General features: G+C 38.4%; 1 protein-coding gene across 3 annotated transcripts in view; it reads left to right on the forward strand.

Annotated features, from left to right (window-relative positions):
• Nucleotides 1–23,472, forward strand: part of LOC108666785 (U-scoloptoxin(01)-Cw1a) — a 38,042-nt gene that overhangs the window by 13,414 nt on the left and 1,156 nt on the right. Inside the window, exons 1-3 of one of the 3 annotated variants that reach the window (XM_047882055.1) lie at nt 7,709–7,794; nt 8,380–8,415; nt 23,080–23,167. In XM_047882055.1, the coding sequence (XP_047738011.1) occupies nt 7,776–7,794; nt 8,380–8,415; nt 23,080–23,167 (143 nt within the window). In that variant the 5' untranslated portion in view covers nt 7,709–7,775. Of the gene's footprint in view, nt 1–7,708; nt 7,795–8,379; nt 8,416–19,382; nt 19,506–22,971; nt 23,168–23,472 lie in introns of those variants that run through there. The other 2 variants (XM_018153708.2, XM_047882054.1) reach the window with 2 other exon arrangements.

Here is a 23,472-nt window from a genome sequence, read left to right on the forward strand (position 1 = left end):
AAATTGCCTACATGTGCAACCGGGAAAACATCAGTGATATTGAAATAGTTAAGGAAACGTGCCGACTTCACAGAAGACGTTCGTATCGACTATAAAGGGGCTGAAGAGGCTAAAGAGTCACACTTGGTCTAGCGCTAAAGTCCCTTGCACTGAGAGGGGAAGCAAATGAATACAAGGCGGATTTTCGTAATATGCTGATGACTTTCAAGTAGTCTACAAGAGTCTTCATACCAGGGCAGACAAATCCTTCAATCGAGGTAGATACATGTATTATCCTTCATTGATAATCCATAAGCTCCAGAAGTCCGAGTCATAACCTCAGGGGTATTAGTCTCAACAAGACACAGAGTAGCCAGTGACGAGGGCTCGAGCAACTCCAAAACGCCTAAAGTCTTTCACGGTTACCGAGGGTACGAGCCTCACAAAGGCGCCAAAAACCAGTCACGACCATAGAAGGTAGAAGCCTCTCTATATCGTTGAGAAAAGTGAATGATGCGGATACGAGCCACAAAAATGCGGCGAGAAATGAACTCGAATGTAGATGGTTCTAGGCTCCACGACACGAGAAATGCAATTGGTGCGGGTACAAGCTGCACCGAATCGCTGCCAGCATCTGGGTCTAGAGAATAACATCATAAGCAATAAACAATGCTAGTAGATAGTAAAAGGGGTGTATCGTCACAATTTGCATAAAAAGCTTAACAGGGTAGGTACCGATCAATTACTCCGAATATTACCCATCAAAATTGACCAATTACCCCCGAATAAATCTGGTCATTTGCTCACCATTTTATTTCGAATCTTGACCATCAAAAATTTGAGCACTGTCTTCCGATCAAAAACCTGACAATTTAACCACAATCTTGACCATCAAAATCATGAGTTAACGACCATGTACCCCGATTGGCCGAGCACTCTTTAACCAAGAATTTAGGGCTTAACCTAGAGCGGTTGCCTGAAAAATGCTTATTTGGAATATATAATTAATTTAAATTTTTAAACTTCCAGAACCGAGGTGATCATCTTTATTGATCAGCACAAAACTATAATGTACTATATACATTTCATTACACAGTTCTTGAAACTCTGCACAGGGCATATCACAAGCAATGTAACCACAATGAATATTCTTCATATCGATGAAAGGTAACTCGAATAGAATTAATAAATTTAAATTCGGTCTAATGGTTTGTATTGGTAATATGTGATAGTTTTGGGATAAGTAAATTGAATTACAGTTATTATGTCTTCCACTGGTGTAAAAACTATCAGCAGGATTTTGATTCTTTTCAGTTTTTTTGAGTTTTTCACTCTATATTTTCGAATATTTTTAATGGGTTCATCACACTTGATTAGATGAAATGACTTTTCTAAGCCAAACCGTAAATACCAAAATTATAAATGCATTTGGTGAATTTATAAACTTAGTTTACTATTTATCTTTTCCAAAAATCACAGTAGAGTTCAATAGCGAACGCTGATTCCAATATTCTAAACTTTTGCAAGTCGTTCAGAGAACTCATCCTGCTTTCTCACTACTTCTGCTATTTTATTCATGATGTCATCTGCCCGTGTTTCAACACCATCAATATAAGTCTTTTTCAACTTGAAGAATTCCTGCTAATGAAGATACTTTTTCATTGAGGGATTTCAAATTGTTCATTTGTTTTCGCGATTTTAATTTTAATTCGGTCATTTCCTCTGTTAATTTTACACCAAGATTCTCCAATTCTGTTCTTGCTTCGATCATTTCTTGAGTTACTTTTTTGTCAAGATCTGTCATTTCCTGAGTTACTTTTTTGTCAAGATCTGTCATTTCCTGAGTTACTTTTCCACCAAGAGTTTCCAGTATTGATTTTACTGCAGGTAATTCTTTCTCGAGAAAGTTGATATGCACCATGCATGACACCCTTCCTCAGTACATCTATTTTTTATCGGTCATTTCTGAATCCTTTTCATGAACATCTGAGACTTTTACGACCTCCTCATCAACATAACTCTGACAAGCGGCATCATTATCCTCAATTGGATAAGAGATATTTGCAAGTCTCCGATTATTCAGATCAAATTTTTTATCAGCGTCAAGGTACTGAAAGCCAATACCTGGAGGACCTCTTAGATGTGATATAGAAGTACCATTATATCCTATTCCAAATATATTAACACCGGCCACTTTAATATAGTAAAACTTCTAAAGCCGACCGACTTTACCGAACTCGTGAGGCTACAAGATTATTTATACGATCAGTTAATATTTTGTTCAGTTCAATGTTTTTATCAATTTCATTTTGTAGTATCAAGTTAAATTGATTAATTTCATTCTGATTTGATATAATATCTCTAGAAAACTCATAAAATATGTTTTTATATCCTTCATATCATTAATAATATCTTCCATTTTTGTCTGCGAAACTGACCCCGCTTGTAACTTCATGACTTGTTCTGTTATGTTATTAAATTTTACGTCATTAATAGAAGTTAAATTTGACTCCAAGCTTTTGAATTTCTGGATCAACTTCAGTAAAAGATAATTTTCCGTCAATTTGTAACTCGATGTTATGGATCCGCAATTCTGAAGTTTTAAGCTTTTCATTTACTTAATCTTCAAACGCCAAATGTCTCTATGGATCTCCTCATCAGCTTTAATAATCAGTTTCAAAATTTCTTCAATTTGCAATTCCGAATTCTTAGTTTTATCACCGAGCGTTACCTGCAAACTATTTAATTTCTCCTCATATTGTTTCACTGGGTTATTCTCAATACCCATTCTATATTTTTTACTTTGTCATCGAGCGCTAACTGCAAACTGGATATTTTCTCATCAATTTGCTTAATTAGTTTTTCTTCAATATGCAATTCCAAATTCTTGACTTTGTCATCGAGCGCTAAATTCAAACTGATTATTTTCTCGTCAATTTGCTTGATTAGTTTTTCTTCAACAAGCAACTCCAAATTCACGACTTTGCCATCGAAAGCTGACGGCAAACTGTCAATTTTCTCATCAAATTGCAAGTGGCAGGGTGGCCTAGTGGTTAAAGTTCAGAGTACCAAGATTGGCGCAGAGAGGCGCGGGTTCGATCCCAGCTCTGTGCGACAGTTTCTGTTCAGAATCGGCAAGGAGGCCGGGCGGTTAAGCACAGCAGAATTGTAGCAGTGGGTTGCGAGTTCGAAACCGCAAAATGCTGTGAATGTTCTGCGATGTGAAGAATCGGCGACAGGCCTACTGCCTAATAAACGCTGCAACCGCTATTATTATTATTATTATTATTATTATTATTATTATTATTATTATTATTATTATTAAATTGTTTAATTAGATTTCTTCAAAAGAATCGATTTTGAACTCCTAAATTTTATATTTATCTCCAAGTGCAGACTCTAAAAATTTCAAACCTAAATTAGCATTAGAAAATTACCATCTACCATCGTAAGTCTTCTCTCAGGGTTGTAATAATTGAATTGAAGGTGGAATGTTCATTTCGAATAGTTTCGATCAAAGTTTTTAGAGACTCTATGGGGAATACTTCAATTGGTTACGTTTTAAACTCGTTAGGGCATGCCAAACCATAACTATCAAAGTAATAACAACTATCATTTTCCTTATACCGACAAGTCCAATGCGTTCCGGTTCGCTCTTTCACATCCAGATTCAAAATTCCCCGCTCCGAGGGAGACACCTAGGCAGTGTATCCCTCATGAAAATATCTCTGACTGCAGGAACTTTCAATACTCTCAAATAATTTTGCAAATCATGTTGTGTTAATGATTTAATGGGTATTATATCCTTGGTGGATTTAAGTAGAGACCTCCCCCGCAAGATTTTTTTGGGGTTAAGATTTTTTTTTCTCTGGGATCAATCTAAAACCAGATCGCTTTATAGCTTCCATTGCTTCATCATGTCGTTTCGTTTCTGCTATAAGTTTATCATCAGCTTTCTTCTTATTGACAACAGTAGTTATGGCAGAAGCGCCTCATGCCAGAGACCCAGCAGCGCCTAGAGCTCCTAGGATAGCAGGAATTGAAAAGATGAAACCTCCTTCTTATGCTGATACAAAAGAAGTTTTAGTTTTCTTACATATGAAGTAACGTCCGCTTTTTAAGATTTTATTATTTTTCGTCATAACATACTGAGCATGCTCAGTATCACTAATTTTATGACATATTACCCAATGCATCATTTTAATAAGATATACTTCCGAAAACTTTTGAAATTTTTAGTAATTATTATTCATTTTTTCACCATCAGATTTTAATTGAGTTGTTCTGTCTGAAAGAATCAGAGCATAAGCATGTGTATTATAAGGAATGTTAATATTGAATTCAGCTTTAATTTTCATATCAATAAGACTGTCCTTTTAAGACGCTCATTTTGCCGACTGATATCAAATACGAAAATCGTATGTAAAAACCTATAATCTTTGTATGCAACTGCACAATTTGTCTGTGATGCATAATCTACCATCATTTTATAAACTACTGCATAATTATTACTCTCAAAATCAATTTGTAAGTTTTGCTCAGGATACCTTTCGTTATTTAGCTGGATATATGCATTCTTCATATCACAGTGATCAAATAGTGCATTGTTAGAAAGCTGTGAATTATCTCTACGCAGTTTGAAATGCTAAAATGACATAACGAGGTCTTTGAGTTCCCGAACATGATGTAGGAGTCCAATCTAAGAGCTATCGATTAGAAGTCATTATTGTTTGCTCCAATTGTCGATTCCTGTATGCAATTGATATTCGAATTTTATCTTTTATTTGCCGATATAATTTAATCTTATGTTCATCAGAGAGTTTATAAGCCGTCATTTTCCAAATTAGTCTTTTGATAGTAATTTTCCTATTCGCAACTTTATATTGGTGGTTTGGATCTTTATCGCTAGTCTTAAAAAGAGCATACGGAATTTTAGAATCGGATGTATCTTCGCTGCTCTCAATTACACGATTATTATCATTACAGCGCTCATTATTATGATTTCTAGACAGATTATACAGTAGTTACCAGACGTATCTTCATTTGCCGAGTGCCGCGTATTGTTGCATACTTAATTTTAATGCCTTAGAGACAGTAGCTGGCCTTCTGTACTGACGTCGTTCTTGACCATAAGGGCAACTTCAGATAATATATCTATTGCCTCCACAAACGAAGCACAGTCTTAGGCGTGAACGACAATCGCGACGCAAGTGCCCAAAACGATGACGGTAGTTACAGGTGACATCGTCTCCACTAGTTGGTTGGTTCATGCGAGGATACAAAGGTTCTGAGTCGACCGGTACGTCTAGAGCAGCTCTGATCATTGAAAAGCATAAACAGAGACTTCTGGAGACCATGTTGTGACCGTTCTATTGATATATTCAGGGGCTGTGACCGTTCTATTGATATATTCAGGGGCTGTGACCGTTCTATTGATATATTCAGGGGCTGTGACAGTTTTATTGATATATTCAGGGGCTGTGACAGTTCTATTGATATATTCAGGGGCTGTGACAGTTCTATTGAAATATTCAGGGGCTGGTGCTGTACTGTAACGTCCTTAGCAAAACGAGGTTTAAAGATCGCACTGTTGTTTATGTCGGCAGGTATCAGAGCCGTGCATACGGGCAAAGAATGGCCAAACATTGACAATTTATTTTTTACCTCACTTAGAAGCACTTTGGTCTGTGGTGAAAGTTTGTCATGATGGGTTTTGAGGTTATCAAGAAACGTGCTCAAATATACAAGATCTTCGTTAATAAAATCTTCTTCCTCTTGCTGAGACACTGCATGGTGGTTCAGCTTCCACATTTATACAGTGGCCTCTGCCATGATAAGCAGGCAGTTGGAAGAAAACAAGGCAGGGCAGACACGTATACAAGCATAAAGTTGCATCAACACTGGTCAATTTTAGGTCACGGCACCATTATGCTAGCGTACTACCTCTTTATCATTGTATCTCGATACGGCCGTGAACGCGTTTCAGTTCAGGTAAAACACTAAGTATTCACAATATATTTGGTAAATCACGTCTGTTCATTTGCGTTGTGGCCCTATAGTCCTTACCAGCGCGTAACTGAAACATGAATGAATAAAATCCCGAAAGTATACAAACCTAAATTAAAGAACGGCAAAGTCCAAATGAAAATGGAAAAATTATTGCTGAGAAATATGAATAAATTTATACCCTCATAATACCTAACACTATGGCCCGTATGCTAAATAGGGCACTAGCACTACGAAGTAGCTTTACGCACTATAAGCCGTTGTGCCTACTATAGTGCGACATGGAACACTACGGTTGGCATGCTAAATAGGGCACTAGCACTATGAAGTAGCACTAAGCACTACAAGCCATAGTGCGGCATGGAACACTACGGTTGGTATGCTAAATAGGGCCAAAAGCATAACGCGCACTACAAAAATCTGAAGTGTCCTACACACCGCACTTCACGACGACACTTCGGTATATTTTACCTTGTTTACTTCGTCAGCTATGGATCTGTTTGGCTTACAGCAAAGGCATCATCGCGTGAAAACCTCAGGAACTACATGCCATGAATATAAAAAAGTGTACCGCTTCAGTGAAAAACATGTTATTCTTATGGCTGACATTTTCCTTGGCGAAACAGATGAACATCGTAGATGTAGAAAATACTTTTCTTGTTTTTGATACCAAGTTTTGAATGTTCTTTTTTGTTTTTTTCTGGAGTCATTTTGAATTCTTCTGCAAGAAATTTCTATGCTTCTCTCTTTTGTTTGATGTCTTTGGGAAGCGTGGACTTTGAATATATGATGGGAAAGGTGCGCAGACGCATTGCGAATTTCAGCTCACCATCACAATTTTCACTAGTACCATTACCATCACAATTAGACATTTTACATCAATCTTCTGCAAAGAATGAGATTTACTTAGGGAATAATTAATTATTTGAGCACTTAACTACCATTCTTCAACAGACTCATACCATAGTGCTGCACTATAAAGTACTCTAACAGCGAAGTAGCACTTCAAAAACTTTCTGCATACCAATCAGTAGTGCGACACTAAGCGACACTAAATATTGTAGAGCTACTTCGAAGTGCTTAGTGTCTGTGACGTATTTAGCATACCAACAGGACACTTCGTAGTGCATAGTGCTACTTCGTAGTGCTAGTGCCCTATTTAGCATACGGGCCTATAGCATATAAAATAGGAATATCAAGAGTAAGAAAAATATATGTAAATATAAATGAATTGAATACCAAGATTCTTTAAAATGTAACTCAATTTAAACTTGACCCTTTAATATTGTTTTATTAATTACATTCGATCGGCAGTTCATTCTTTTATTTTTAATCGTGTTGTGCATCGAGGCGTGGAGCTACTGTTTGCTAGGCCTTGTGAATAGAGCCTCACATAAATATGTTTTTTTCAGTTGATTTTTGCTAAAAACGAGTTTCATTAACAAAATCCGAAGAGCAGCCGTGTAATAATACGATTTGACGGGCTCATATTATGCTCCGTTCTCTCATTATAAGAAACACGACATTAAGATTCTGTATTTTGCAAACAGAATACAATATCGTACTGCTGATCAAGGGTCAAAATTATTGATAGTTTTTTAATGCATTCTATTATATTCAATTTTTTCTCACCATTAATTTTTTCAGGTATGTTATGAGCGTATCCAGCGCATGTGGGTATATAAAGAGAGCGAGGGGCGATGCTGACATCATTTGCAGCTGAACCGACCTCAGAGCAACGACCCACGTGTATACCCTTTAGATTTCACGCTTACCCTCAGCTGAACAAAATGAAGTTCCTCGTCGTTGGTGAGTTCTGCAGCATAAGCGAATGCTGCTCAAAAAGAGGATCAAGGTTTAACTGTGAAATTTTTTATTGAGTTCATGATTCAAATTAGTCGAAATTTTATTCTAGCATCACATTGGTTTTTTAAAAACGCAAACTTGTTTTTTATTAATTTTTTCTCCCCATTGAATACATGAATCGCAACACGTTCACTATTCTTTCAAATGAAACTTCATTGTGCTCTTTCATTTAACTTATTTTCAACGGCTTCGTGGTGATCAACTGGAAAGCTAATGCCATATTTTGGTGTTCTGCTAAATAGTACCAGTGTGATACGTACAATATTTGGTATAATGAATCACATGTTTCAATTGCAGGAGAATTTTTTTAATTGCAGGAGAATAGCATTTTTAAAAGTTTGTATTTTGTATTTTGGGTGGAGGAAAACCAGGGGCTGTGACCGTTCTATTGATATATTCAGGGGCTGTGACCGTTCTATTGATATATCCAGGGGCTGTGACCGTTCTATTGATATATTCAGGGGCTGTAGTTTGTAGGGGCACATCTGTTTTAAAGCTCTTGCTGAACAACTTGCATCCTTCCCGCAGTTTTAGTGGTGCTCGGAGTGGCGTTCGCTGCGGTGCCCCGCGTCCGCAGCATCAACAACGGGTTCGAGTGAGCAATCGAGTGTAGTAAGAATTGCATTTGTGACTGAATGAAGGCCATTTTCCCCCGCGCGTTTTTTTTCTACAGCACTTTTTCAGTCTACATAATAAATTATCTGGAGGTTTCCAATTTGGCATCAGTAACGGGAACTGGGCTGATTTTGTTGGCATATAATATGTGATGGAAGAGCCAGACTTCTTGAACGCGTGCTGTGGTCACTGGTTGAGTACCTAGCTTGCATAGTCAAAGTAGTAATCATTATTGTTATTGAAAAATGTGTTACATATTTTTAAATTATATTATATTATATTATATCTGTCTCTTATACACATCTAGATGTGTATAAGAGACAGGCTCTAAATCGAGATTCTTTACTTCATTTACTCATTTAATGTTTTTAATCTTCTTTGCTACGGGGTAAGGATTATTACGAGCTTGATGCAAGAAACAATAATGCAAGTTCAGGTTGCGGGGTTTCAGTTATATATATATCAATAACAGGCGATGCATTCGTGTACAGTGTAAAACGTTATGTTTAAGTTAACTTTATGATATTTATAGAACAGTCAGCGCAAGCAGTTGCACTTGTTCGTTAATTACCTTCACTTTCTCCCAGTCCATGCCAGCAACTCCTGAAAAAGGCGCTTCTCTAAGGGCTTAATTCGGCCACCATAACTCCTGCTGTCAGTACTCGATCTTGGCCGGGAGTGAGTGATTGCTTAATATGAGGTTCACCCTTACAAGCCTCACCCTTCACTTACCGGGCAACTCTTCTCACTCATTAATATGTGTGCGGATATGTCTCCTTCCAGTAAAGTGTGTAGAACAATTGTTATACGTGCATCGTAAGGATATTAATTTTCTAAGTTGCAGCACAGAACGAATATGTTTTCATTCTAAAAGATTTTCAATCACTGCCCGTGTTCAATTAGTTCAAGATGCTGTAGGAAGTCCTGTCTATAATATGCATCACTTTTCAAAATTTCCGGTGTTTTGTTACATCAAATAAGTTTTGACGCTGCAGTTGCGCCTTTATGATTAATTCAAAATATTTGATTCAATACATCATGATTGTTTGCTACTTAATAATGGATTAAGGCGACGTGCTGATGAGATTCATACGACCCGGCATGGGCTCTTCAGTCTAATTGGTCCCAGCGGCCCAAGATTGGGTTTCGTGAAGCTGGCCCTCGAGGAGCATTTCTGCTGCCGTCTGATATCAAATGCTCTGAATTTCATCCCGAGATTCTCGTGCTGGCGATCAAATTTCCTGGNGGCGATATCGCCCCCCTGGGGGCGGTGGAAAGATCTGAAGGGGGGGGGGCGATGAGGAAGAAAGGGGCGGAAGGGGGGAAGTCGAATTCAGAAGTTCGAACGTTTGCTTGACGATTTGTACACAATACGTGCAGCTGATAAAACGCCCAGCGATGGGTTTTTCCACCCAGATCTGCCTTTTTAGCCTCTCATGGATTTACGTCTCGGACAAATTTACGACCGGACTCGCGGGCCGGTCTCACGGCTAATTTAAAAAATTGAATGATCAAGGAATATCTCCCAAACTAATGAACATAACTCGATGAAACTTTGTACATGCATTCGACCAACGGTGATGTTTAGCTCGTGAATTTTTTTTTAGCTTTGCCTTCATTCGTGAGTTGTATGGCGATCGGGCAGAAATTCGCAGTGATCAATAAACTTCTTCTAAACTACTGAAAAGATTTGAACTGAATTAGTACATAAATACCTAACCTCAGCAACGGTGATGCTTAGCTCGTGACAATTTTTTCGATTTTACCTTCGTTTGCGAGTTATACTGCTATACGTATACGGCTCTCGGTTAAACCGGCCGGTCGTTTCTCCGTATATCCATATAACTCGCGAACGATGGGAAAATAGAAAAAATTTGTCACGAGCAAAACATTACCGTTGCTGAGGTTGGGTATTTAAATACTAAGTTTTGTTCAAATCTGTTCAGTAGTTTAGAAGAAATTTCTGATCACCGCGAATTTAAGCGGCAAATTACCCGGCTAAATGGACGAATAAAGAAGTGTGAAATCACGAATGACGTTAAAATGAAAAAAAAAAACTCACAAACGAAGGCAAAATCTAAACATTTTTCACGAATTAAACATCACCGTTTGGGTTAAACATCACCGTTTGGTTTGGTAATTAGGAATGTATATTCAAAATTTCGTTCGAGCCTGTTCAGTGGTTTGGAAAAAATTCTTGGATCACTGCGAATTTCGGGCCGTTTCGCCATATAAGTCGCGAATGAAGGTAAAATTTAAAAAAATTTCACCTCCCAAAAAAATTTCACCCCCATTAAACACCGTTAGGTCCTAATGAATACGTGTTACAAGTTTCAACGAGCTGAGTTCATTAGTTTGGGAGATATTCTTTGATAATTGAAATTGGAGATTGCCCGTGAAACCGGCCGCGAGACCGGCCACGAGCTGGCCGTAAATTTGTCTGAGACGTCCTGGTTTCTAGCGCTGAAAAAGTTAAAACTGCAAAAAAAATATTGGTTTATTAATGGCGTTCTATTTGTGAAATACACATTTGTTTTTTAACATTTCTCTTTTAAAATTGCCGCGTACTAAATATCAAGAAATCTTCGTATATTTTTATGTGTCTGTGGGGGGGGGGGCGCTAGAAATTTACTGGGGAGCCAAAAGGGGCGCCAGCCGAAAAAGTTTGGGAACCACTGGTTTATAGCAATACTAAAATTTCACCGCGGAAAGATATCTTAAACCCTTCAAACTATCATCAACATAAAGTGGAATTATCATATTTTTATTCGTACAGCTGCTCCGGCCGCGAATTTGGCTACTACGCAGACGATCCAAACAACAGCCGAATTTTCCACATGTGTATGCCTTACGAGGACTCCGAGGGCACCCCCCAGACGCGTATGTGGTCCTTCCTCTGCGGCGTCGGATCCGTCTTCGATCAGGTCAGTTGGGGCAGTTTATATATCGGTAAATTTTTACCTACAAGTCGGGTCTATTAGTTTGCCGAGTTTCACGTTCATGCATATCTGTTTAGATAAATGATCATACATAGAAATATATTTTTACTCTGCAGGAGAGTCTGACCTGCAACTACAACGCCGAGCTTGACTTAGACGCTGAATCGGCAGATTAATCAGCTTATGTGTCACAAGGACAAACCCGATGAACGGAGGAACGTAGCATTAAATACCACGAGGTGTTTTCAAGATTCCCAGTTGAGATTTCTTTCATTTCTTTCAAATTGCGTTGGAGATGGACTGTTTTTTCTTTTAAAGCACCATACTCCGGTATTCATACTGTCAAATGAAGAAACTGTATCCTTGTATTACTGTTACAACCTTCATTACTGAATATTGAATTAAGTTAAGGTATGATAAACGATCTGACTGGAGGTTTTGAATAAGATTTTTTTTTATTTTGTGTCCATATATACGATCGGGACCGGGACGATCTTTCCAGGAAGAGGGGAGGTGTCTGGTGTCAATTTGGCGTCTCTTTATAAACATTATTATTGTATGTAATTGAGACGTAATATTCACGTTGGCATGAGTCAGCATCTGGAAGACACGTGATAGATCACGCGATCCAGACCTTAGTTGTGGGTGGAATAGAATGCTATATAAGGGCTAGCAACCTTTAGTATGGCCCCCGCAGTAGTTGATAAGCGGTCCGCGATGTAACGTGTCGGTTGAGTTCTCCGACCTTACGGTCGACGCCGTAGCTTATACCTCTGTATCGTACTCCTGTATAACTACTCCGTACATAAGATATGTTATCAGACACATGTGTCTTACTTATCCTTCAAGACCTTAGTCACGTAACCCAATCCTCAGGTGGAGCTTAGTCTAATATATGAGCTCGGACAACAATCCATAAGCTCCAGAAGACCGAGTTATAACCTCAAGGGTACGAGTCTCAATAAAATGCAAAGTTGCACAGCTATAGCACTCAGAAACGCTAAAGTCAGTCACGGTTAGCGAAGGTACGAGCCTCGACGACGGCTGAGATTAGCGAGTGATGTGGATACGAGCCTCACTAAAGCGCCAAAACCAAGTCACGACTATCGAGGGTACGAGCCTCTTTATGTCGCTGAGAAAAGCGAATAATAAGGATACGAGCCACACAAAAACGAGGAGAAATGTATTCGAATGCAGAGGGTTCTAGCCACCACGACACGAGAAATGCAATTGGTGCGAGTACAAGCTGCACAGAATCGCTGCCATCATCTGGGTCTAGATGAGAATGCCATAAGCAATATTAGGATATACTCATAAGGATGCTCATAGGATATACTTAGGATATACTCATAAACAATAAATTTTTATAGTGCAAATGAAACGAACTGTCATCATCATTTATGTGCAATTAGAGATAATTAGTATAGGTTGATAGAAGTTATATTTTAGGCTGGTTTCTATGAAGACCAGATAATTGGTTTTCTGAAAAGTTAAATATCAGTTTTTTTCAATATGTCGCACAATATTTATCGTTTGCACCGGCAATTGTGGATAACATACTATTATACTTATCACTTGTACAAAAAATAAGCTCTCTGGCAACATAACCGCAATTAAAAGTCAATAAATCATTTCGTCCTGAAGATATCATTTTCGCACATGATTTATCTACTTCAACCAATCACGTTTGAGCTATCAAGATGCTTAGCCATCGCTCACAGACGCTTGCGACTCTATGCTCCAAATCAACAAAACAATATCACAGTAAAACAAGAATCTATGATTCGGTCGCCAAATAAAATTATATACGCCTGTCATGTTATTTATATACGCCAGTTTGGCTGTCATTTGCCTCATCCGACGTTGGTCACTTTTCGACTTCGATTTTACGTCGATTTTTTTTACGAGTTCTCGTTGATTAACATTGCAGCCTGATATTTAATTGAGAATAGATGTTGTTTCAATGCCATCTGTCTGATGGGGAAGGTTTATTTGTTCCTAGCGTGTAGTCTGTGGAGCGAAATTTTTCGGTCAAATGATTTTTAGTCGGTATAGAAAATTACTCGGTTTATATGCAATGACAACATGTAAGCTGAAGCTAACAGGAAAAAACATATACTGTATTAATAAAAAGAGGTGATCAGCGGCCTGAATTTTGTATTCTTTATTTTTGTTATATTTAATTTAATTTATTGGTTGCATTTTATAATTTTTGTTTTTAAAAGTGAAAAAAATTACAACAAGATGTATTGTTTATGCCCGACGTTTTACTGTAAATTCATTGTAGGCTTGAGTAAGTTTAGGTAACTCATTCATTTTATATTTAGTGTTTGTGATAAACCCGGAAATTCAAATTTACGAGAAAAATTTCATGTTTGATTACATAAATTGAGGAAATCGAATGCATAGGGACGGTTCAAACGAAATCGACATAAGTTCAGGTTGCCAATTGTACTTGGAGGAAGCCTATCTCAAGATTTATTTTTAAAATATTATTTGTATGACTATATTTTTTACCAATATATATTCATAAAAAATGTATATACATTAGTTTTTAGACGCGTTTGTTTACTGTGCTCGTTAGTGCCATAGTATAAAATGGGACTTCACTAGAGTGTCACCTGGAGCGTATTAAATCATGTGGGTGGATTCCGTAGAGTTTCAATTGGGTCATGACCAAGTCATGTATGGGCTGCTTCCGTAGAGTAGCTCACGAGTACTCTTCGATCAGGAGAAAAATTTATAACAGAATTCATTATTTATTATGCAAATTGAAAAAATAGATAATTTAATTATTTTTCGTTTTATATATGTTGCTCCGGAGTTGCGACGTCATTCTGTAGGATTTCAAAATTCCTTCAGCAGGATATTATATAAACAGAGAAATCATTAATACATTAGAGGAAACAATTAGTTATTATCAAAATTTCAAGATCAGATCGAGAGATTTTAAATATTTTATGCAATCCCTGACGCATCATGTCAATATTCAAGTAAGACGAGCAATGAAGCAATAGCTCGAATAGCAGAATTACTCGCAACAGAAAAATTCCAGCTATAAAAGTATTTAAATTTCTAAAATGCATTAAAAACTAGACAATCTTGTCGAATTAATTCTATTACAAATGTCAAGACTGCTGCCTAGCAGTTCCGGGCTCTGTTTAATAGCATCAAATTAATCTCCAGGTGGCAGTTGGCACGGAAACAAATGTTTTCTCTTAATGAATTCCTTGACTTCTTTTCTGCTGAAAATGGAAGGGATTCTCTGAAGTATTGCGGTAAATTGGTGTTGCAATGGGAAAGGATGTTTCAATTTATTATTTTTAAAGTTGCGAGGGCAGGGATTGAAGGTAATTATGAAAGTGTTCATAGTTGATTTCATGATACAAATGAGATCAACTTATGGTAAATCATTATATGATAAATTTTCAAATGGTTGTTTTAGGATATAATTTTGAGAAAAATTATATGCTAAAAATCCATAATTTTAGACTAGATTTCATGGATCTAAATAGAAGGAATATAACCTGGAATAATAAGGATATGACTTTTATGGAAATTGTGTAAGTGAAGGTAAAAACCGCGACCGTATAGCTAAATCATCGAATTCAATTATTAAAAAATATACATCGTCTAAATCACTATCAGTAAGCAGGACAGCATATTCTACGCAACTTTCAAATTAAATAACGTATAAAGAATAAAAAAATCGTTTGATCTAACAGTAAATAACAATTGTTGAATTTACGACTGTAAATAATGGAAGTGTTATTCCCGAAGCAATTTGTTCTGAATCGCTGAAGATGCGAATTAAAAAAAAAATTTGCGGAAGCGACCTGACCTTGCGGGGCTGACGCCATGTCGTCTCGGCGCTGCGAACCAAATTACTGAGAAGAAATTTTTGTGCGTCTTTGGGAATGACAACAGGAATGTTGTGATCCTTTATGGTATAAATCTGATTATGGGTGTGATGTTATACCACTGATACTTAGTGCTACATATCTTGTTATGGGTGCATGTGATGTTATGCCACTGATCCTTAGTGCTACACATCTGATTATGGGTGTGATGTTATACCACTGATCATTAGTGCTACATATCTGATTATGGGAGTGATGTTATACCACTGATCATTAGTGCTACATATCTGATTATGGGTGTGATGTTATGCCACTGATCATTAGTGCTACATATCTGATTATGGGTGTGATGTTATGCCACTGATCATTAGTGCTACATATCTGATTATGGGAGTGATGTTATGCCACTGATCATTAGTGCTACATATCTGATTATGGGAGTGATGTTATGCCACTGATCATTCAAGCTACATATCTAATTTTTGGTCCGATGTTATGCCACGTTTGTACTAGTAAGCACACTGATAATTACTGTAGTATTATTTATCTGATTATAGTGTGATGTTATGCCACGAATTGCACTCAGATCCTTACTGTTATTTATCTGTTTATGTGTTCGATGATTTGTCATGTTTGGTTGAGTAAATTGCAGTGGAGCTAAATTAGATACACGTACCCGTAGAGGCATTTTCTCACGTTTGGTATTAGATGAACAAGGCAGGGGAGACAAGACTTCATGAGCCATGAAATTTAAAAATATTTCTGAATATACTTCGGGTATTCATTGAAATAGAATGTTAATGCAAATTTCGATCAATGTTAAGATATTGGAGGGAGTAAATTAGTTTACAAAATGGAGATAGTTTAGAATTTAGTTACCTATACCACGAAATTTGTTGTAAAGACTTTTCACTTGACGTTTTACGACTCCGTCGGTAGTTTTGAATTAAATATATTTATATTTTCAGTGGGCAATTACATTTAATTGAATATAAAAATTACTGTATGGCCTCGGCGTAAATTGCCATCAACGTTCAATAGACGTAACGAACGACACGGGAGAGGAGTTGAAAAGTGCGCCTATATTTATAGGCGCACGTTTAAGTGTTATATTTTCATGCAGATTTTACATGAGTCACGCTTCTTCTTCCCAGTTATTGTACCGGCTTAATTAAGCACCTCATAAGCACCTCACCCAACATCTCATATCACCTCATTAAGCACCTCATCAAGTACCTCATCAATGAAATTATATATTCTATCTGAATTTGTACCACCAACAAACATTCAAATGAGTCGTAGCTTGCATTTCTGTGGGAGTCTCACATGCTTGCACATCTGAGCCTGTTATTGACATCTCAACTGTTCAGTTGCTGTCCGTTTATTACTTGCTACTCATTCTTTACCCTTCTGTTACTCATCTGTGGTCTCATCTGCCATGCATTAATTACTCATCTATTACTCAGCGGTTACTGATCTGCCACTCAGCAGTTAATCATCCGGAATTCACTACAGAGCTCCACACGATCTCTTCTGCAGTAAAGTCGAGACGGCCGCGCCACGACTGGCCGCACCTCGGACGGCCGCACCTCGGACGGCCGCACCTCGGACGGCCGCACCTTGGACGGCCGCGGCTTGGACGGCCGCACCTCGGACGGCCGAGGCCGCACCTCGGACAGCCGCACCTCGAATATAGCCGCGCCTCGGATGGCCGCACCTCGGACGGCCGCGCCTCGATTGGCCGCGCCTCGGACGGCCGCGCCTCGGACGGCCGCGTGGTATGAACCTGCGACCCGAAGATAGCGGCGAGAGTAGCGACATGAGCAAGGGACGTGAATGGGACAGCTCCTCTGTTCAAAGCTTGAGCGCCCATAAAAGACATCGCATTGATCCTTGACTGCGATACGACGCCAGGTGAAAACTTCTCTTTCACCTCAATAAGAAAATCTTCCACCTCAGCACGAGCCAAGCTGCATGCGTGTCCAACGCGATGCCATTAAAGGCATGAGCGCTATCAAACGCACGAATATACAGCTCTTAAATATTGATATGAAGCTCTAAATAATAGAATTCATACTCGGTAATATTCGCATTATTCGCATTAAAATAATGAGCTCAATAGTTGCAGCTGATTAGCTGCCACATCCATTAAATGAATAAGGAAAATCAGTGTTACTTTCAGATGGGAAGTTGAATTCCAAGGCCGATTACAACAGCTGGTTCTTAGTTCCAATGGTTTGCTTAGAAAAATTATCTGCAAGTTCTCGGTAGCATCTTAAGGTTCGAGCGTCGGTGCAGATGGTGAGATGGTGTCGGCTCTCCTCGACACGCAAAACTTGCGTCTGATTTGCCGCACCTTAATTCGCAGAAGTCAAAAAATAAAACTGCAGCGGGAACTTTCACTGAATCCTAAGTTTTATTAGCGCTTATTATAATTACTAGTCGGAAACTCTTTTGGTTTGACCAGTGGCGTTCAACCAATGGCAGGTATTTCCAAACATGACTGATAGTATTTATCACAGCAGACATTGGCTATCATGGCAGATATTGGCTATCATGTGCATGGCAGATATTGGCTATCATGGCAGATATTGGCTATCATGGCAGATATTGGCTATCACAGCAGATATTGGCTGTCATGGCAGATATTGGTTATCATGGCAGATATTGGCTATCATGGCAGATATTGGCTATCAGGGTAGATATTTGCTATCATGGCAGATATTGGCTATCATGGCAGATATTAGCTATCATGTGCATGGCAGATATTGACTATCTCAGTTAAATTCACGTGTATTAGGTCAGGTTAGGTTAAGATTAACTCGTCTGTAAATTGCATGGGAGTTTTTTTCATGTCTTACCTATAGCTTAAAAAAGGAATTTCAAGAGTAAGAAAATATTCGTATACATTTGGAATACCAAGATTTTTTGAAATGGTACTCGATTTATCTTGACCCTGAATTTTATTTTATGAATTACATTTGTTCGGCAGCTCATTCTTTCCTTTTTGATTTTGTTGTGCATCGAGACGTAAAACTGCTGCTCGCCAGGCCTATACTTTCAAAAAAAGTTAAGTGATCGTAAGTTCATCAGCCAATCATTGACGGCCTTTCAAGCAAAATCCACCAATCATAGACAAGAAAATAGAGCGTAAGTACTAACGTTCACTTAGCGAGCTTTGAAAGTATCCACCAATCATAGACAAGAAAATAGAGCGTAAGTACTTACGTTCTCTTTATCATAGACAAGAAAATAGAGCGTAAGTACTTACGTTCACTTAACGAGTTTTGAAAGTATGGCCCCAGGCCCTGTGACTAGAGCCTCAAATAAGTTGTTTTGGTCAGATTTTGCTAAGAACGAGTTTAAGGTTAAGAAAATCCGAATAATAGCCGTGTAATAATACGATTTTATAGTCTCATAAAATGCTCCTTTCTTTCTTTATAAGAAACACAACATTAAGCTTCTGTATTCTGCAAGCAGAATACAATATCGAACTGCTGATCAAGGGCCAAAATTATCGATATTTTGTAACTTATTTTATATTAGTCTATTTTCTTTCACCACTAATTTTTTCAGGTATAAGTAAATTTATAATTTATCTCGTGAACGGGATAATGATAAAAACAGAATCTCATTTGACCTATTTAAAATATGGCATTGAAATTGTTTGGAACTGACAAATGTCATAAAAGTCCTATCCGGAAAATATTTTTCATTTTCCGGCGTAATTCGACTTCAGAATCCATAGAATGTCGTCTTTGTTCTCCTGCCTCGCCATGCAAGCAATCCTTTATATTTCGGCGCTTCTGCCTAAAAAGAAGTGAAATTACTTGCGCTTGGCATTTGCATCGCTACCGAGCGAACGCTAAACCAAAGGTGGGAAATGAAACATGCGGCCTTGAAACTGGGACTCACAGCCAAGTTTCCCATGCAGCGCGCGATCGTGGGAGCAAAAGCTGACTTTTTTGTACAGTTCGGTGCCTCCAAAAGGGGGTGTTCGAAGCAGAGGGTATATACCCTCACCCCTCCGTACGTGGCCTTTGCCAGGCAATATCATCGTCTAGGTCATAACCTGTGACCTGACTGAGCGTATCCAGCGTACCAGGGTATATAAAGAGAGCGAGGGGCGATGCTGACATCATTTGCAGCTGAACCGACCCCAGAGCAACGACCCACGTGTATACTCTCTTTAGATTCCCCGCTTACCCTCAGCTGAACAAAATGAAGTTCCTCGTTGTTGGTGAGTTCCTGCTCAAAAAGAGGATCGAGGTTTAACTGTAAAATTTTTTATTTAGTTCATGATTCAAATTAGTCGAAATTTTTTAAATACTTTAAATTTTTAGAGAGAAAAACTTGTTTTTTATTAATTTTTTCTCCCCATTGACATCCATCATGGTCTGGGACTGCTATGTCCAAAACAAATACTAAGGCATGAATCGTAATATGTTCATTATTTTTTTCAACCTGACCTTCATTATGCACTTCTATAATTATTCTTCTCTTTAATTAATGAATCTTTTCTTCTCTTATAATTCTTTTTCTTTTCTATAATTTATTTTCAACCGCTTCGTGGTGATCAGCTGGAAAGCCAGTGCCATATTTTGGTGCCCTGCTAAATTGTGTCAGAGTGATACGCACAATATTTGGTATATTGAATCACAAGTTTTGATTGCAGGAGAATAGTTATTAACATAATAATACTTATTATTTTTGAGATGATGATTATCTCAGTCTCATCTAAGTGAATAGTTATTAACATAATAATACTTATTATTTTTGAGAAACCGATTATCTCACTCTCTTCTAAGTGAATAGTTATTAACATAATAATACTTATTATTGTTGAGCAACTGATTATCTCAGTCTCATCTAAGTAAAAATGTAGGTATCAACCGCAGCGGACTCACAACTGCTCTCTGCAGCGCCATCATTTCCCGAGAAAGACGCGAGATAAAATCTCATTTTTGCTTTAATGCTTCCGCGACCTGCAGTGATGTAACCACGTAACCTAAATTCATGTTTCCAGCTGGCATCATTCTTTGTATTTTGAAACGATATTTCAGTGCTGGAGGAAAAGAAGGGAATTTAATTATGTATCTAATTTACACGGCGCATCAAATAAGTTACTTCGTTCGGGAATGATAATGAAAACAAATAAAAGCTTTGTTATGTTTCCGTTAAAAGAAAAATAATTTGGTCACATTCCAAGACTTTTTTTGGAGTTGTTTTCAAGCTATTAACAATGAAGAAATTTGCCATTGAAAAATAAAAAAGATGTTTCGTACCTGAGGCTGATCCTGAAAACCACCGCGTCATCCTAGCGTGGCTGCGCCTAAAGTGAAGTCTTATTACCACCCCGTCATCCAGCTATGACTGCTCCTGAAGTGAAGTCTTATTATGGGCAGAATTCGCAAAGGTGAGCCGGTGCCGCAAAAGGGAAAGCTTCTGTCATTCCTGCAAGGATTCCCGCCATGTGTAATTTTATTCTTATCATCATTCTCTCCGACTTGAAGTGATTAGATGATTATGGTGATTACGGTGGTTGAATATAGCAGAGTTTCCTACACTTAAGGTTAAATAACCTCAACTATCATATATTCCCGCAACATTTTCGCATTGTTGCCTTAATTGGATTAGTTGACTTCAAAAGAGACAAAACTTCTACTAAAACCTAATGTTTTCGTGACGTGAAATAAAGTGTTCGAGAATGCAGGACAGGATGCGTGGAACACGCGAAGAAAAGTTTGTTCCGTGGTCGCCATGGTCTACGCTACATATGGAGCAGCTAGTCGAACAGCGTTCTTCATCCACCTAACATATGGAGCATCATGTCATCCTGCAATCGACATCATACTCTACATATGGAGCAGCTGTGGAACAGCGTTCTTCATCCACCACTTACATATGGAGCATCATGTCGTCCTGCAATCGACATTATACTCTACATATGGAGTAGCTTGTCATCCTGCACTCGTCATCTCAATTACATATGGAGCAATGTCTCGTACTGCGTTCGTTATCCGGCCCTACAAATGGAGTAGCTTTCTGTCAACGTCATTTCTGTCAGCGTCAGCCAAAGACGTGACCGGAGATGAGAAGCAGTCATTTGAGGCTCCAGGACGTGCAGACGGTGCCATCCCCGCACGTCTCTTGCTGAGTGATGGAATGCCATCCTCTCACCGCTCGCAAATATTCGTTACACAAGCCTCGTCACTTTCAGTGAAGGTGAAAGTGCATCGTCTGCCGAACGCGCTTGCTCTGGGTACGCCACCAACAAAGGATGCTCGGTCATGTTTAATCAATCCTTCAAAAAGGACTTCCTTGGTCTAAAGGATGCCTGGTATGGCGCTCGCATGAATCACCGTAGGCTCCTGTGCCTCTGTAAGAGGTGAAGGATCGAGGAGGTCAATCTTCTCGACCTGTGTAAACCGGGAGCAAATAAGGAACTTTCTTTAATTATTCGTCAAATAAAATGAGCAACTACTGAACAATTAGAGTGAGCAAATGCTAAACCAATTGAATGTGCAACTTCTAAACTTTTTTTGGAAGAAGAGTAATGGAAAAAGTGGTATTTAAAAACTTGTAAACGGAAACAAATGCGACCTGATGAGAAGGCTGTGATTTCAGGCGCATTTTATAACGTAATTTCCGAGCGTTTATGACTTGATAATAACATTCGGAGCTTAAATATGCAGGCATCGAAGCAAAATGATAGGTGATAACTGTATAATAACGTGCCTGATATAACAAGGCCCCGAAGAAAAATAAATAATGGCAACTGGATAATAACGCGTCTCGCATAACAAGGCACCGAAGCAAAATGGTAGACGGTAACTAGATAATAACATATCTAGCATAACCAGGTCCCGAAGTAAGATGATAGGTAAGCTGTAATTACCTCAACCTTCAGGAACAGCTCTCTGCGAAGATGTTTCTTGCCGACCTTTGAACTGAAGGTGGCATTGCGCCTTCGAATTGACGAAAACGAAGAACTTTGAGGACTCTTCCGTGCGTGCGTCCATTGTTAGGAGTTCACGGGCGCGTGTGGTAATGCCTGCAGGAGCAAAGAGAATTCAATGAGCCTCATTACCTATTCTTACCTAATTCTGATTTGGCAGGAATAATTTGTATAATTATAATATTATTTGCATAATCCCTAGTTTAACTTCAGAGGGTTAATTTAGAGTTTTTATTTATTGGGTATTGGTAGAGATTGGTGACCCCGTTGTTTTCTAAAATGTAATTTAAGGTTATATTTGGTTAGGCGTGTTATCATTCTGGTGATTATCTTAAAACGATCCCCAGTGTAAATGATAACTCCAGGTGTCTCTAGAAATTCTAACATTTCTCATGAATCTACGAAAGAATTGAAGTCATGCACGAAATTTATCGCGGGTTGCAACTACTTGGTATTTTGCCGTTGGAGCTAATATTGTTTTCTTTGATTATTTTTTAATATATGAATAATTTTTTGTCTGATCCACTGAGCGGAGAGTGTAATTTCTCAAACAGAACTGTAAAATTGATGCAGAACATTAGGAGAGCTTTACTGTCCATTCACGTACGCGATCCTTTTCTTGGTTCTTCCTCACCAGTTCATCGTGAGCTATCGAGACAATTTCCACATAGCTGGAAACTACATTTGTGTTTTATTATTATTCATTTATTAAGTCTATTATTTGGGAAATGAGACGTCGCTTCCGCAGTTTCAGTGGTGCTCGGAGTAGCGGCCGCTGCGGTGCCCTCCGTCCGCAGGGACTCCACCCCCGACGACTTCGAACTCCCCTCCAACGCTACCCTCATCGCTGCGGTGTCCCGCGTCCGCAGGGACTCCACCCCGGACAACTATGAACTTCCGTCCAACGCTAGCGTCGTCGTCGGGGGAATCAACTATGGATTTGAGTGCGTGAACATTCATTTATTAATAAATTTAATGGAAAATAATGCTGAGATGTACACAGTTTCAGACAGTAAAGTTTTCGAGTACATTTTAACATTATTCCTGTTTCTGAATAATATTTATTCTCACAAAATGAGACGCTTGCTGCTTATGGAGACCAGTGGCCCTAAGATTTGCTTGTACTTCATCAACAGCTTCCTGGTGAAGCATTTGTAAACATTTGGAAATTTCCCTCTTTCTGCGTCAACTTTTCTTGATTTACTGAGTGAACCTAATTTCATATTAATTCTAATCCTTCAGAAAATCA

The sequence above is a fragment of the Hyalella azteca genome, unplaced genomic scaffold (genome assembly GCF_000764305.2).
Source record: "Hyalella azteca isolate HAZT.00-mixed unplaced genomic scaffold, Hazt_2.0.2 contig9563, whole genome shotgun sequence".
NCBI lineage: Eukaryota > Metazoa > Arthropoda > Malacostraca > Amphipoda > Hyalellidae > Hyalella > Hyalella azteca.